Genomic DNA, 18,011 nt, shown 5'->3' with positions numbered 1-18,011 from the left:
GGCGAGGTACGCTTGACGATTTCTGGAAAAAACAAAAAGCATTAACTTATTGCACGAAAGGTCATTCTGGTTTGGAGAATTTTAATCATATTATTGTATCTCATCTTTGTCGGGGTTGAACGAAATTATAATAATATCTTTTATATATATTATAATATGATTTCCGTAATCAATCGTGTTATTGGATACGTTATGAAACTTGACTGACTTTGAAGTAAACCGATTTCAACCTTTGCCTGTCACATTCATACGTTTGTTAACTAAATGGAAATATCACCCAAATTTGCATAATATGACACTACTACAACCTACATATTTTTTTTCTAAAATGTCTTAAATTTCACTATAATATCATTAGAAATAATTTACTTCTAAATCAGAGTATGTCATAGATAAACTATCGATTACATGTCACGTTATGTTCACTGATTGTGGCAACATAGGAAATGCAAAATGTCATATTCAAAGCAATCAAGTTTCACATCATGATATTGAAACCTGCCAAACTGTATTCATGCAAACGTTGTTTTTATGATCAAGATATAATTTATCATTCTTTACGAAAAAAAAAATGCAAATTTAATCGTTTTATTCTATAATCGCAGCATTTGTAAAAGCATAATTATTAGACTTATTTACAAGCATGAACTTGTAATTATATGAACAATAAATAATATTCACTGTCTTGTTTCGCAACATAAAAAGGAAATGTACATTATTTTCATGTATTGAACGTTTGTTTTTTAATACTTTACAGTCAAATTTACATATTTTACCAATCAATAGTAGAGATATAAGAATATAATATACATAAGCACATGACACTAATAGACATTCCTTGTCTCAAAAGTAAAGCGACAATTAGAGTAATAGAATGGCAAAAGGGCTAACAATATGTAGAATTATTCAAAGGTCTCACATGACATGAACTGGGAACTAATAATAATCATTTCCTTTGATTTAATACATTCAATTCTGTATTGTATTTGCAGGCGCATGGACGGCATATCAGATTAATGAAGAAAAATGAATTAACAAAGTCATTGCGATTCTTACCTTTTCACGTGGGCAATGTGTTAGTGGACCTGATAGTAGAAGACAAATAGATATATTTTTATTTGTCTACATTCTACGATGTCTTCAATTTTTTTTTTCGTAACTTTGTAGCAAAGAATGCAAATAACAACATACATCATCAATTTATCATTTAGTAGTAAAATTAGGCTGAACAGAGACTTATATCTAATGACTTCTATGGTATTTCATTTTCAATTGAATAAATGTTCACATGACCAATGTCCATACACACGTAGTTTTTAGCTAATGCTTTCAGATGTATCCGCTAGTTGTAACTATAACTTCATGAAATTCTGTACAGTCGGATTGTACATTACTCGGCAAATCTATGATTTTCGATTCAGCGATGATGTGCCAAAAGTAAGAAAATTTTATATAAAAAAAAATGAGGCTGGTACCAGCATTAGTCAATGTCAACTCATCATTCATTCTCTGCGCCTGCTTAATATCTCGGTTACTGATCTAAGACAGTACCGTATATATTATGACGTCGTAATTTTATTAGTAAAACTTGTTTTTCTGAATTTCACGAGTTTTTATATTTATGTTTCACCGTGTTGTTTTTCAATTTTTGAATGAAACTAGAATTTGTCAAATATAAAAATAATTGTACACGTCACTCGAATTTCGGGTCCAACGATATTAGTATGAAACATGACATCATAGACTTGGTTAATTATAAATCAGTAAATTTACTGAATTTTCGTGACATAATCGTAATCGTTTGCAGTTTCGTATAACTAAAGCATTAGTCTTTTATACAATCAATCTGTTATCATTCCATTACTTTGCGCTGATATGAATTACCGCTTGCTACGATTTTTAAAGGTTGTGAACAAAATCAACCATGTTCAAAAGAAGCTGATTCTGTGTCTTACATAATGGTCACTTTGTTGGCATAGCAAAGTAATTTTTTTTCAATTTAAATACTGTTTGTCTAAATATATTACATTTTTATAACTAGATTATATTTGGAATATATTTCGATAATTTATCATTATTGTCAAATGTTTTCTACTTGTATGTCAGGCTTTAGATTTGGTGCGATCTCAACATCTACTTGCGCCCGAGGGAAAAACAACATAATCTCCACTTTAAATTTACAAGAATATCATTTGTCTGGCCGTGGATAACATTACAGTATTTGGTAGCAAAGCCTGAAGCAAAATTATTTTTTGTAGTTCAAGCCTTTACAAGTATGCAATGATGAGACTGCAATATAAGAGTTTATACGAAATAAATATCCATGCTTAACAGTAAAGGCAGAATTAGACTGGGCTTCACTAGATGATCTGCCATTGCAAAGAAAAATAGATAGTTACACGCCGTCAAAATTTTGAAGATATCATAGGGATTACCACGTTTTGCTTTCAGGAATGGGTTACAGTACAACTGAATATTCTATGGATTCAAACTTAAGCGAGAGGATAATAATCATGTTTAAAAATTGATAACAAGTCTGGTGAAGAAATATGTACAATGATTGTAAGAAATGGTTTCAAATCACAGGCGGATAATTTAGGGTGTATTTTGTGGGTTTTACTTCTACAGTAATATTCCACTTCTTAGTCACTCAGTTTGCTACTCTTCATATTAAATGTCTGTGTTGTTAAAGCCATACGGCCGATTGACGAACAGATATGGATACAAAAACAAAATAATATATCTAAGTCTACGTGAAATATATTATGTTATCAATTGGTATTTTATTTAATTTTTGTTATCGAATTGTCATTTGAATGATTTAAAACATTTTTTTTATAATAGAGTAAAGCAGAATGAAGACAATTAGGTTGTTGCTAATGCTTTCTGCGGTTTCGATTTTCTTTTCCTCTCTCGCGACTGGTAAGCGTTTATATTTCTGTAATGTATTTGTTTATACAGTTGTACAATGTTTATGGCATTAAGCCTTAGTTAAAAATAACCCTTTCAATGTCCATCGTTAGATAGAAATTTATAAAAGAGACATTTTTATCGGTCGGAATAATAAAGTGTAATTCGAAAAATGTGTTGATATTGGAGTTATTTATATTTGACTTGATTGTCTCACAAAATTAAATTACTTCCAATTGTTTATTCCAGCTGCTGGTGTTAAAGATGAATGTATTAGGGACATTAGTAAAGTTCAACCCGGAAGAAAATGCCGGAAGTCTTGCGAAACAGATGAAGAATGCAAGGGCGCTAATAAAGGATGTCATTGTGACGATGTTTGTGGAATGTCATGTTTTAACATTGGTAAGTGTGCAATACAGATTACGCGAGGTAAAATGGCACAAAATATTTTAAGATAATTTGATGAATAATTATTATAATAAAAATGAAAAAATGCGCCAAAAACTATTAGCACACACTCAAATTAGTAGACCGATATAGAATTTATGATGGGAAAATTTACTCAAATCATAGTCAGGCTTACTCTCTTAAAAGCAAATGATACTGTTCACTGAGCAAAGGTACGCACGATCACTGGAGTGCCAATAGCTACAAAGACTATTAAAAAGTACTAGCGTCTTAGGAAATATCGATGGTCGATGAAGCATTTCGTTTCAGTTTCATCAGGAAATCAGAGTATATTCTGTTATAACAGTATAATATTTATATTTATACAATGAAACGATCACAGCGACGCAACACGAAATTTTTAACAAATTTTGTTTTATTTCAGATTCGGAATGTCCAGATCCAACAGATTTTGAAAACGGAAATGTTTTTGGTGATAGTTATGTAGTAGGATCTACGATCGAATATTCCTGTAAGGAAGGATTTATTTTGAGTGGAAATGCAACAAGATCCTGTCATGCTGATAGAAAATGGAGTGGAAAACAGCCAGTTTGTGAATGTAAGCAGAATTTGAAGTTTTTATGAGGATACATTTCATTGGTAACCCGTAGGCTTTATAGCTGAGATTGCAATCACCGTGATTCGAAAAAAACACTGCTGCGTCAACCATATAAATAGAGCAGCCATTGTATTTTAGAGAGTGGTGAATTACCAAAATTCTTTTATGAGTCACCTAACATATTTCAAATGACAATCTAGAGAGCATGTAGTATTGATGTCACTACTGGAGGGCAACAATCACATTCATACAAGTGTATGGGGCAGCAACCCGACAACTTTTTCACATAAGGTTTACTCTGTACTATCGGCCTCTGTACTACCCGCCAACACAAAGTTGCTGATGACGGCACTCTTTACGCGCCATAGCAAGCTCATGTTTAGCGTATCAATACTGCAATTTCTTAATTTCTATATCATATTGATTACGCAAAAATACTCAATTCAATCAAAAATACAATTTAATCAAAATCGTATTTTGCTTATTTTCATTTCATGTATCTATCGTAATTTTCAGTGGCTTGTTCTTCACCGTCCCGTGATTTCACTTCATTTCATACGCTGGAAGGAACTGGATTCCCCGTTGGAACAAAAACAACGTATGAATGTAGATTTGGTAAGAAATGTAATTAACTGCAATAAATTTTGCTGGCAAAATATACATTTACTGAAATTTGCTTTATTAAAACACGTAGGAAAACTATTAATTGAAATAGAAAAAAGCCAAAATGGACAAATGACAATTTTTTAGGACGTATACTTCTTGAAATACGTTTCTCTTCAAATTCTATTCTGTTTCAAAAATAAAGATCCTGTTTATCCACTTCTTACTACAAATTTAATTCAAAATATGAGGTTATTTTTGCAGGATACAAGATATCAGGTAATCCTGAAATTGAATGCCTAAAAAGTTACAAATGGTCGGAGCCGGATTTTGCTTGTATAAAACTCAGTTGTGGAACTCCCACAACTCCTGCTAATGGATATATAGAGGGAACAGACTCCACTTTTGGATCTTGGATTACCTATCATTGCGAAAAAGGTATCTTAATTAATATAAAGCAAACTGTAAAATGTATGATTGTAACGCATTAGTTTTTAAAATTGTTAGTCTTTTTTGTTCTTTTTTTTGAAATAAAAATCCGTTTGGAACTCCTACCGTCGTTAAATTTAACACAGACTCCCTAGGTCAATTCGAAATGATGATATGATACCATACGTTGAATAAAATGTAATTTACTTCAGGATTTGTCATTGATGATCCTCAAAAGACAAGACGATATTGCTCAAGTACTGGAACGTGGTCTTCAGAACCGAGAACCTGCAGCAGTAAGTTTATGTTTTTCATCTAACACAACTTTTCCTACAACATTCAATAAATACATGACATTTTATAGTCTGCATCTGAAATTGGTCCATCATTTGCTACAACCTTTCAAAATCTTTGATAAGCGAAATGAGACTATTTGAAAACGTTTGAAAATGGGAATCGAAATTATTTTTACAGAAATCAAATGTCCGGCACCAATAAAGCCTGAAAATGGATTTGTCACAAGCCACGATGCAGTATACGAATTCCGTTCAATTGTAAAATATTATTGCGATCAGGGTTTTGAATTAGTTGGGAGTTCAAAAGGAGAGTGCAATGAAGATGGTAATTGGGGAGCAGTACCAACATGCACGGGTTTGTTACTATAATTGCAGTTTACTTCTTACTTTAGTACTTTTATTTTATTTAAAATAGGTAAAATATTAAATTGTGTCGTGTTTTTCGACTTAGTTGACGTGAACTGCAATTTTGACGGATTATCAAATGCTCTATGTGGATATACAAATGAAGGAACGGGCATGTTCGAGCGACATTTTATTGAAGAAAAAACTCTATCAGGGTATCCATGTAAGAATTCAATATATTTATTTAAACAGTGAGACCATAAATAGAACCCATAAATACCACAAATTAATTTAGCACTTAAACTTTCTGTATGACTATCACCAAAACATCATAGTAATGTAGGACGCTTTGCCTTTGCATGTGAATTGAAGTCTATCCAGAGAATGTTAGCCTACTGGTTCCTGTATACTTTGGAGTTTACCCTGTAAACAATGAACCAATTCTTCATTCCAACAAAAATATACAAATCGTATCGATCGCTTTTTGTTGCATTAATTTGCACCAGATTTACACCAGATTTATATTCGATTTGTCAGAATTAGTACACCGCTGGTACTTCCTTTTAAATTCGCTCACCAGACAACCAACATAATAAAATATACTATATAACAATATTGAATTGAACTATCAAATATTGGTCGATAGAAAAACAGGTCGATTGAAATTTGGCATACAGGCATATGTTATATTACACTCATGGATGCTCAAAATGTCGTCCGTGCACTTCAGAACATTGTCTCAGCCTAGAAGTTCAAGCACGTGTAGCGTTTTAAAGATTTACTTCTGGGATATCTTTCCAATTCGAACTATGCGCATTTTATTCGTGATCTCATCTGACTTTCAAATCTTCTGCTTTTCTATCGACCACACTGTATATACGCAAACATATATATGCATAAACTTATAATTACAGGAACTCATTATGGGTCCGATTTGGAGAATTTCGATGAAATGTTATCATCATTAGCCTGAGTAGTTTAGTTCGGTGGTTCCCAACCGCCGGTCCGCGGACCGGCACCGGTCCGCGAATTTCGTCGTTTGTTTTTCTGCCGTCTCAATCGATTTACTGGTACCAAAAAGATGAAGTTGCGTTGATTTGTTACGCAATTTATCTTCCGCCGTCATATTGCTGTTTGATAAGTGCGGCCCGTCGACGTCATGGCGCCGTGTAATCACACTTTTCGCCTTCCCTGTTCCGATTAATCGCGAAAGCGCTCCGTCAAATCTCGCAAGAATGCGAAACCCTGAAAATCAGCATGTGTGCTTTCTCCTTTCTGCATGCTTTTCTTGATTTATAAGACGAAGTTACGTTGGTTTGTTACGCAATATCGCGACGTCATAGCGATAAGTAATCACACTTTTTGCTTTTTCGTTTACGATTCATCGCGAATGCGCTCCGTCGAATCTGGCAAGATTCAGAAACATGAAAATCAGCATTAGTGCTTATCCCGTTCTGCATGATTTTCTTGATTAGTATTGCCATCCAAATAAAAAGGTTATGAATATTTATTTGTTTAAACCAGAAAACTGTCAAAAACAGTATAATATTCCAGAGCTTCACCTTGACACTCACTGAGATATGAACTTCTTGCGACCATGCAGATGGTCACAAGACGCACAATTAAAGGAACCGCCGCTGAGATCTTTTCCGAGTGATGCACAGCAGGATTTTGAGCCTGGTGCAAGTCAGCAACGACTTTATAACTGCAATATAAATTCATTTTCTTTGGGGGATCGATCCACTGCAGATGAATTGATATGATGAACCCGATTAAATCTTTACTTTACATTCCAGATTTATGAAGGAATCACTGTCACGATTCATTCTTGAGCTCTCTTGATAACGAATACCCATCGCTAAGTTATCGAGTAATCAAACTGTTGTCCGAATTTTCAACCAGTTACTTCTAGTTTCAATTAAAACGAAGCAAATAAATCAACTATGAGCCGCTGCATAGCTAAGGCTTACAAAACCCCGTTTGATGCCTCGTTTGCAATTCTGTATTGGAAACGAAACAGAAGCAAAATTCTCGCTGGAGATAATCATGATTGTACATGATTTGGAATGTACAAGTTTTTATGCGAGATGTGTGCCTTTTTTATGCATGATGGGTGCCCATCGCAGCACTGCATTTTATTACGCAAATATATGTTATTATTTTACATTCCACACATTTGAATTTTTGGCCGGCACATTTTTGATAGTTTTTCCTCATATGAAATGTTTTAAGTGTGCCTTTTTTTTTCTAAAAGCATAGTGATTGCTCGACATCACGCAAATATATGTTATTGTTTGCTGTTCAACTCATTTCAATTTTTGCCGGTCCGCGAGTACATATTATTTAATTTTACCGGTCCGCCAGGGAAGAAAGGTTAGGAACCACTGGTTTAGTACATTCAAACAACCTATTTATATTTACTTTTATTCAAAAGTATTTGAGTTGAAGTCCAACGTTAAAAATTATATATATATTCAAATATGCGGTAACACAACAAAAATATGTTTAATTTCAGCATACGTATTACGAGCAACATCAAAGCCGGCGGTGCTTCTATCTCCTGCGCTCCTATCTGGAGATCCATACTGCTTTAAGTTTCATTATTACATTCGACAATTGACGGACAGCAGAAACTTTGTTATATCGTCGAGGTAATTCTAACCCTGATATTATAAATATATATAATATCATATCAATATCAAAATATATAAATATTTTTTAACTATCATCTGAAATATAGGAAAATTACTCACAAAACAATACTAAGCTAGTTGAAATGTTGGATGTGCTTGCACGGAATACGGATATCATATCATAAATTTTTTAAGTATTTTTTTCGAGTGTCTATTTTGATTTTCTAGGGTTTTGTTAATCTTTCAAACAGGCATTTTTCTGATTAAAGTGTAGATCGCCGGGCCCCGGTTTAGCTTGTCATGCCTTCAGTCTAAGTGCCGTGGAACGGAGGGGCAAGTCGCACTCAAAACGCATTCAATGACTGATTTTTAATGGAGGATTCTGTATTTTACATCAAATACTGTGGCACCAACATGGCCTAGCATGACACTAGATACATCCTGATTGAGCGTTCTAGTTTATCCCGAGTGTAACTTGGTAACGGTTTGCCTCAAAACTCAATTTTCAATATAATTCCAAAAATATATTGTTACCGTTAGAAAATTCAATAAAAGACAAAATAAATAGGCCTATTTCATTACTCGTTGTCACAACCCAACCAAAATTATTTCGACATTTTTTTAAAGTTAAATATTTAAAAACGAAAGAAGTTCAAATGAATGTCTGCATTATCTAATTAAAATTTCACTTTGTTCATCTGCAGTAGGTAGATATACAATATTATATATTCTGCTCTTTAGACGCGACGTCATTGCAAAGATAAGACCAAAGGAGAAGAAGAATAGATGGCTGAATCAGCAAGTTACTGTTATGCCTCATGAATTCTTTGAATCCGTACAATTCGAGATAACCTTGAAAGGCAAAAACACAAAAATAGATTTGGATGATTTTTCTTTAGCCAATGGAAAATGTGGTAAGACATTTCTAAAATAATATTCATATATCACCTGTACTTCTCAGTAAACATAATCTGGGTGTTGGAGACTTTAGGCATTGACTCAATTTGAGATGGATTTGAGTAACCATTTGTCAAGTACTCGGTGAGACTCAAGTCATCTGAATGAAATACTTCATAAGTATCAAATAACTATTTAACGGTATGCCGAAAATATCAATGAAATAGCTACATCACCAACATAATTTGTTGAAAATTATTGTGTGGATCTAATTGATATATTAAAGCAATGATTACAACAAAAACTTGTTCCCAGAAAGCAGTTGTGGAGGAGATACCTGTCTACACGACGGAGTTTGCATCGATCGTATTGGCACATATACTTGCATCTGTACTCGTTATTACAGAGGAGACAATTGCGAGATAGGTATGATCTTATTTTTATTTTAAATAAGTAAACTTTAGGTATTAATCCACTCTATTATATTCTATTGCATATATTTGTTTGAAATGCCGAAGCTGATGCACTGAAACCACTAAATTGTTTATCTCATAGCTACCTAAATTAAATCCTGCATTTCTTGCTTTGCCGTTTTCATAGATTCAATATTGAATACAAATAGAACTCTTAAATTATTTTGCTATACTGATGTTATTTATGATATTGTTGTTCTAATCCAAAACTTCTTTTTTAGTACTTGACGAAATCATTTTCATAGTATTTTTTAATATTCTATCGGAGCCACCTAAGTGTCGATGTATTACATCGTTCATTTGGCCATTACATTTTGTTTCAGTACAATGCCTAACAATTTAAACAATTTAACCTACCGCGGAATATAGCGGAATTGCGAACGGCCCAATAATTTTATCATATTTATCTTAATTAATTCCGTGGATTTTTGAAAAAGATGTTAAATTAGACGCAATTTTTTTACTTGTTAACTATTTATGGTGATAATACTTTATTGTACTATTCAGAAATATTATGCCCACCAGTACCTGAAATACCTTTTGGGACAGCCAAGGTCAGTCCAGATTCAAATAAATTAAGTGTTGGGACAAAGGTCAGATATACTTGTAACGAAGGTTATCTGCATGTGAGTGGTCCAAAGTCGATTGTTTGCAATAATGATGGAACTTGGTCAATCAAGAAAAATCCAATTTGCCAAGGTTAATTGTTTTGCTACAAATGTATCATGAGTTGTACCATCAAAGGTTTCATTATATAAATTATAAACCATTGGATAAATTCGTAATGTTAACTTCCTTTTTTAAATTGGAATTAGCTGATTATTTTTTAATCAATTTAAAAGACTTGTGATGCCATATGGTTAAACAAATATAATGAAAAATTATTATTTATTTTGTTTCAAAATTCATGCAACTCTTTTTTTGCACCATCTAACTTAATAAACATTATTATTTATTTGCATTGCAATATACAAACCGAATACTGAACATAGAACTTCTTTCTTTATGTAGAAATACTTTGCCCGAGAGTTGGAAGACCGTCAGGTGGTTCAATGACAATTGAATCTGTTGGTGGGAATGATGCAAAGATGAGTATTGGAACCATCATCAGATTTACTTGCCCTGTTGATAAATATCTTGAAGGCTCTGCGACGACGATTGTGTGTCTCAGAAACGGGAAATGGTCAGATGGAAATAGCGGAACATGCGAAGGTATAAATTATCAATTAGTATCCGATCCGCTCATATTTTCAATGTCACTAGTTTTCATATTTTGAGTGAATAATGTCAGATCTATATTCACAGACAGATTTGTGTGTGGTAGAACAGAAAACGATCGAAATCCCAACATATTTTTGCCTAAAATCATTTGGAAATCATGGACTAACTTTATTTCCCAATTCTGAAGCCTATTTCAATACTTCCCCTACACTGTAACTATAAGTCCCTAAGTGAGCGTTTCATTCTTAGCATATATTTATGTATATCTACAATCTAACCCCTAAAATAGTCAATATAAATTCGTGATATTTCGCCACAAAACGCCTAAAGTTCAAAGTCACACAATCGAATTGAATTGTTCCAAGTAACAGATGAATGAAAATACTGTTACAAGCTTAATAAACAGTAACTTGACCTAGACTACCGCAAAAGTTGTATAAAATGGCATTATTAATTTTCTTAAAAGTTGTTGTCATTTTCATATAGATAAGAAAGCTAATTTCGAAGAATGTCCAGAACAGTATAGAAAACGAGGGCCTGTCTGTTATAAAGAATATAAGCGAATAGCCACCTATGCCGTGGCACAGTCGAAATGTTCAATCAATGATGCAAAGTTAACCACTATTCAGAGTGAAGCTAAGCGATCAGCGTTGGCTAACCTGCTTTCTCGTAATATCTTATATCACATTGGATTGGATGACATTGGACAGAAAACGATGAAATGGGCAAATGGTGCAAGTTTTGTGAAGATTGAAAGCGGCGAATATTCAGGAAATTTCAAATTAAGGGAAAATGTTACCGACGAAGCAAGATGTGGTACATTTTTAGGAGACATTCAACGCTCTGAAATATCGGTATCAACTTGCGAGTGGCGTCGGAGATATATGTGCGAAATTCTTCCAATGTCGGTAACAGCAGTATCTGTTACATCCAATAACGAGAGATTGACTGATGTTGTGGGTATTTACCGCCCCCTCATTGGCGTTTTACACGCGGATAGTCTGGTGTATAAAAAAGGTTCATCCCCGATTGTATATTTGTACAGGTGGACAAGATACAACTGGTCAGGTACGATATTTTAGTTAAATAGCCAGTGGATGTCCATGATCCAATATTCAACTCAAAATTGAGATGATACCGCCGTAGGCACAAACCAGCCCAACCTTAGGTGATCCAAATTTTGTAAGAAACAACCCATCGGTATATTCGTAACTTTATCCTTACAGTGAAAAGTAATAAAAACATAATCTCTTTCAACGAAATAGTAAGTATATTTGTGAGCTTTCGTTAGATCATGGTCTAACTTCTTCAAACAATACAAGATATAACTGTAACAAGATAAAACTGTTTATTCTTACAGTTTGTACATTTGTACATTTTTGTACATTTCAGGATGGACGATCGGGGACTTTGACATACAAGTCGGAGGTCCAATACCTAAAAGAGATGTTGTTAAAGTCATGACAGATAACACTTTACCTCAGTTTCTTAATGAACAATGGCTAAGGGGATCAATGTTTCAGGAATTAGAAGGATCCAATATTTCGGTTGAAGTAAGAACATATGGTACGATAAAAAAAAGGAAATTTCCACTCTAATTTTAATCAAACTCATTATTAATTTGTTATTACTCATAATTAGTTCTATTGGTTGTTTAATTGATATTTCAAACTTGGGATTGAAAAATTGTGGCGATTATCGTTATTTTCAATCTCGTAAAAAAATCAATATGTTTATGTTCATTTACCTGCTGTTACCAATTAAATTAATCAATTTAGTGAGTTTTTCTCGATTTCTGTTAATTAATTTCAAGAGTCAAATTCCCTTTTAGTTTTTTTTTTATAAAATATTTCGATTCCTCTATTTTATATTGCACAAATAATGACTCTTGCATGATATAGATAATAATAACACCAACTACCCATTAAATCAATGACTTGTGGCAGTCGATGTTTTACTGATACTCAACACTTTGAAATTCTTTTTTTTGAAATTATTGTACAAATACATAACATTCTATTATTGTATGTTCTCTATCAAGATCAATGGGAAAAGTGGACAAATTGGAGTCCATGCACCCGGACATGTGGTGGCGGCGACTCGCTCCGAACCAGAAACTGTGCACAACCTGGTGGAGCACGTGGGCATGGTGACTGCAGAGGCTTGTATTTGGAAAACAAAAAGTGCGGCCAAAAGCAATGCATTATAAGTGAGTTTTAAGTTTAAATACGTATTTTATGATCATTAGTATCATTTTCTAGAAAAAATCTCTTTCATATAAACAAAATAATAATGTAATATCAATTTCAGCTCGATGGCAAAGATGGAGTCCGTGGAGTAATTGCTCCAATCCTTGTGGTACAGGTGAACAGTCAAGAATTAGAACTTGTATCAAAGATCCTTTAAGTTCAGACGAATGCGATGGCCCTAGCGAAGAAAATAGGAAATGCAATGAACAAGACTGTATCTCACGTATGCTAATATTCAATTGTTTGTTCCATCATGAGAAATATCAAATTCGTAAAATGCCAAGGAGCATTTCGTTTTTTAGTTTGCAAAATAAATGAAATAGCAAAATCTGATGACGAATATTATTTTTACCAAATTAAAATTTGAATTTCAGCAACATCCGAATGGTTCCGAAGCGACAGACTTGAATATAAAATTGTTCACCAATCTAGCTCCAACTTCATTGCTAAAGAAGATTGCGAGAATGTTGGTGGAAAATTGGCCAAAGTCAATAGCATCGATTTACTGCGAACGATATATGCTCAAATTATTAATGTTCACTGTGGTAGCAGTGTAGCATTTTTCGAATGGAACTTATGGGCAATTTATAGAAATCTATCAAATATTGGAAGAGACCAAAATCTAAATTCTTCCACTGTAAGTGACATTAAAAAGTCTGAAATAGTGCCAGATAGCAAATGTCATACCATGCGCCATATTTGTAATGAACCAGGAATAAGTTGGATGAAAAAAGATTGTAAAACATATGAAGCAACAGGATATGTCTGCCAAAGAGGTATTGAGACATTGTGATTTTATTTTGTAATAATTTAATCGAGTTCGTGGTGAAAGCAAATTTTATAACATTCTTTTTTACATCACGTTCTTAATTCAGCATTTAATAAAGTTTTAAATGACTTGCAATGTTTCTCATGCAATATACTTTCTTATGATATTCACTAAAATTCATTTTGACAGAATGGAAACCATGCAACCACAATCCTTGCAATTCTGGCAACTGCACAAATTTGGGCGGGGAGGAATATGAATGTACATGTAGTGAACATTTTGAAGGAAAAAATTGTGAAACTGGTTCGTTTTTTTTTTGTATTAATATATATATTTAATATAAATTCAATAATATATTTAGTGGCAAATAAAAATAAGATTAAAGTTATAGAAATGTCTTACAGTGATTCTTCTTCTTCTCTGTTAACATAATATTTAAAAAGTTTTATCACAGTTTTATTTGGGTTGCGAAACGGAAATCTCAACTAAAGATTTTGAAAGACCACATCGTTTACCTTTATACTCTCTTTGTGTTAACAGCTACATTGTAGAAATGTCTTGTAACTTGTAGATTAACATTTAGTTCTTACAATCACTCAAACCACTGTAGCTGTATCTGCAGCGACGACTTATTGTGTTGTCAACCTTCCAGCTTTACAGTGCAATATTGAAGAAATGGTCAAAAAGTACAACGTTTCGTATGCTTCCACAAGGCTGCCCGTTGATGATACATATGTATGGAAAGATGTTGAAATTCAAATGACATGCAAGAGAGAGGGGCAGGCTACAATAGATAATCAAGTCTTCAAATGCATTGGCTTGAATACATGGAACGTTAAACGATCACCTGCTATAGATTGTGGTATGTCAACCTTTGACTCTTCAATAATACATATTTAAATTCATGTTTTTCTCTTGTATACCTAATTTTCTTTTCACTCGTGAGTCGTGAATCATGTAATTATTCTACAACTTTTACCTACATATTGATCAAATTAATTAAATATAAAAACTTGGGGGAAAAAAGTACAAGAAAATAAAAGATTAAAATGGGCGAACCTGTGCTGAAATGTCTTTCTTGTCGTCTCTCACACGCGCAGTGTATCAGCAAAATCCATATTGCACAGTTCTACGATTTTTATCAACTTTACCATAAAAAAAATTAAATATAATTTCAGGTAACAAATGTGTGCTCCCGGAACTTGAATCCAATATAGTTGCAAAACACGAAGGCGAAGAAGTCTTGCCCGGTGCTGAATTTGCACCGGGAGTACTACTCGTATTCGAATGCCCAAAGATGATGAGGATAGTCGGAGAACCTTTAGCGGCGTGTGATGAAGATGGATGGGATGTGACATTGCCGGACGAATGCGGTAAGTCTATGAAATTTTGATGAATAGAATAAATAAAGCATGATTTTACTACAAAAGTGGGGGTATATCTAGTAAAATTGGTGAGTGGAAGGACAGAGTTTGTGTCAGATTGAACTTTATTTCAAATATTTATTCGAGATCTTAGTTATATTTTGTTTATAAGTGTGGTTCAGCTTGGGTTCAGTTCAGCAAGGGTTCTCTCACAAATTTGCGGAAATGCTACTTGGTCTACCGTCGTTTTAACTTGAAATTGTTACCTTCAATCGTTCGCAAAAATTTACATAAAAATTATAACCAAACGTGGTTTCTAAATATTGCGTAGGTCGTATTATGTCGTATATGAGAACATATTCATTTTAGGAATTATATTCATGTATACACGCGATTGCAAAGAGTCTGCTAATTCTAAATTGATTTGATAACTTATGGTGAAAAATATACCCATCAACTCAATACGTCAATAAATGAATTTATAAAAAGTATTCGTCTGTTTTCAGAATTTACCTTTCCTTGCAAAAAGATTTCTGAACCCTCAAATGGAAAACTAGAAATACATCCGAAATTTCAAGAGGATGTACTCAAAACAGGAACAAAGGCCACTTTAATATGTGATTCAGGATTTGTGATATGGGGAGAGGAAATTATAACGTGTAACAAAAATGGCCACTGGAGCAATGAAATTGGTGAATGCCAAAGTAAGTTAATTTTTTTTTGTTCCACGTTTTCATTCATTTATTGTTGATGTTATCAAATAGCAATTAAAAAAAAAATTGTAAATTTCCATCCAATGGTTGGTATACCCACAAATAGCATTTCCACTTATAGTATTCATCTGTTGTTTGCTCATGTATGTGAAATTTGGATTTAAAATTCGGATAGTCATAGTTTTAAACCGAGTTGAGCTTGTATATTTCAGTTCAACCTAACATCTGTTAAATTACAGATAATATACTGAATTAACTTAACTTTATGATATTGGTGGAATCGACTAAAAATAGTAGATATTAGTTCATGCAATATTAGTGAACTTCGCAGTATTAGTCAACTTCGCAGTAACAAAGTCAAAACTTATAGTTTCATCAAGTTCTATCTAGTACAAAAATACACATGAATCATTTTATGATTCTTTCCTATTCGTTTTAGACGTTCCCGGATGTGAAATAAAACTTGACGAACTACAAGCATCTGTAACTGCTTTTGATCTTAGTGGAAAAATCATCAAAAATACTCTTTTCCGCGTAGGACAAACAATTTACTTACGCTGTGTGGCTAAAGGCAGAAAAGCAACAATTAAAGCAATAAAATGTGCCAAGAACAGAGAATGGAGTACAGAAATTTCAACCTATTGTAGCTAAAAAATATAATGTATTTTTCTCATGACTTTGAACTGTTTAAATAAGTTAATTTCAGTTTAAAAAGGTATTATTCTGAAATAAATATAAAACACGAGAACATACGAAGTAGATTATATTTCTGTCAGAACTGATAATTATCTAAGCACTGGAAACATTCTGTATCAAAATGAACTCAGAAACTATTCATGCAAATGCGGAAGACGCAGAGCTATAAAATTCATGTGCTCAATTTTTGTAAAACAATTTATATACAAATATCAGTATTGAGAATAGCCATAAGATGATGCAAAATCTACGAAGATATCAAAATATAATCATATTGTAATTACGCTTTCAGTGTTGCGTTTGTAAATTGCTTTCACTTGCTATCTACACATATATTTATACATGATTATTATATATACATTAAAATGAGGTGTGATATGTTTTTCTGATTAAAGATCAAAGGTGATGAGATGTGATCGCATTGACCAACTTGAAAGTTTGACCTTAGCATTAATGAAGGTCGTAGTTGGGTACTCCCGTAGTGTGTATAACAAGTTAAGGTTAGGTCATATTTTTATTCTGGTTTTCCTTGTGTTAGTTCTATTACTAGTTCAGGGAATGTCTGTGTTAGCCAAGTGAATTTAGGTTTCAGTCCCTTCACACAACCGTAAAGTAGGCGAACAAAATTAGTTACCTCTATATTTGTATCACACTTCTGCAGCGCCCGTAGTTGTACCAATGGGGAGGAGGTAAAGATTGGGTTAACTTTAATAATTTAGACACAGTTATGTAATTTGTTGAAATTTGAAACAAAACTTTTACAAGAAACGTGCTATACTATTGCGCGGCTTGTAATTGCGTCCTCATCGTTACAAAACGAGAAATATCGATATTTTTAGATTACAGCTTTGGAAGAGAAAGTTGCAAACCGATTCTATCGCGGGTTCTCAAGCTTTAACAATGTTTAAACTATTAATAACAAAAAATTAAATTACTTTAAAAAGTATTGCGTAATCTGTTGACTCAGCATGACAATTTCATGAAGCAAACGGTCGAAGTTGTTTTGTTTCGCTTTTGCCGTTAAAATGTTAGAATGATATACTTATGAAAAATGCTTTTGTGATTACAAACATCACGTTTTTGGTGATAGTTTAGCGTCGCTGGTCATTTCGGGAATTTCGCGAAATAAATGAAGTTTATTATACGTACTGTCGACAAAAATGAGAGATACTGTATGTACACCAGGGACATATTTGTAATTAAGTTTTGAAAAGAGATAACTTACTTCTTCGAAAAAATACCAATCAACTGAATTATTTTTTTTCTGTTATTGACTCAAAGTGGAAAAAGGATTCTAAAATAAACAAAACATACAAAAGCTTACCCTATGATAGAGATAGCAGTATGCTCGTTAGGCCTGTGTCAACGTTTGGCTATACTAATACTTTATTACCGCGGATGGTGTCG

The 18,011-nt window shown here is 33.2% G+C and overlaps 1 protein-coding gene across 1 annotated transcript; it reads left to right on the top strand.

Annotated features, from left to right (window-relative positions):
• The first annotated feature begins 2,798 nt into the window (after window positions 1–2,798).
• LOC120344144 (uncharacterized) lies at window positions 2,799–16,973 on the top strand. Its single transcript, XM_039413235.2, has 23 exons — window positions 2,799–2,922; window positions 3,160–3,312; window positions 3,743–3,916; window positions 4,433–4,531; window positions 4,784–4,957; window positions 5,161–5,244; window positions 5,423–5,599; window positions 5,696–5,812; window positions 8,105–8,240; window positions 8,964–9,136; window positions 9,435–9,545; window positions 10,100–10,291; window positions 10,604–10,804; window positions 11,300–11,881; window positions 12,206–12,379; window positions 12,855–13,022; window positions 13,124–13,285; window positions 13,437–13,838; window positions 14,021–14,134; window positions 14,484–14,693; window positions 15,010–15,204; window positions 15,702–15,899; window positions 16,348–16,973. The coding sequence occupies exons 1-23, from the start codon at window positions 2,856–2,858 to the stop codon at window positions 16,557–16,559; spliced, it is 4,275 nt and encodes a 1,424-aa protein (XP_039269169.2). The 5' UTR covers window positions 2,799–2,855; the 3' UTR covers window positions 16,560–16,973.
• Window positions 16,974–18,011: the final 1,038 nt, after the last annotated feature.

Source organism: Styela clava, chromosome 5 (genome assembly GCF_964204865.1).
Source record: "Styela clava chromosome 5, kaStyClav1.hap1.2, whole genome shotgun sequence".
Taxonomy (NCBI): domain Eukaryota; kingdom Metazoa; phylum Chordata; class Ascidiacea; order Stolidobranchia; family Styelidae; genus Styela; species Styela clava.
The sequence above is the reverse complement of the archived record's forward strand: the minus strand, read 5'-3'. Positions and strand labels throughout refer to the sequence as shown.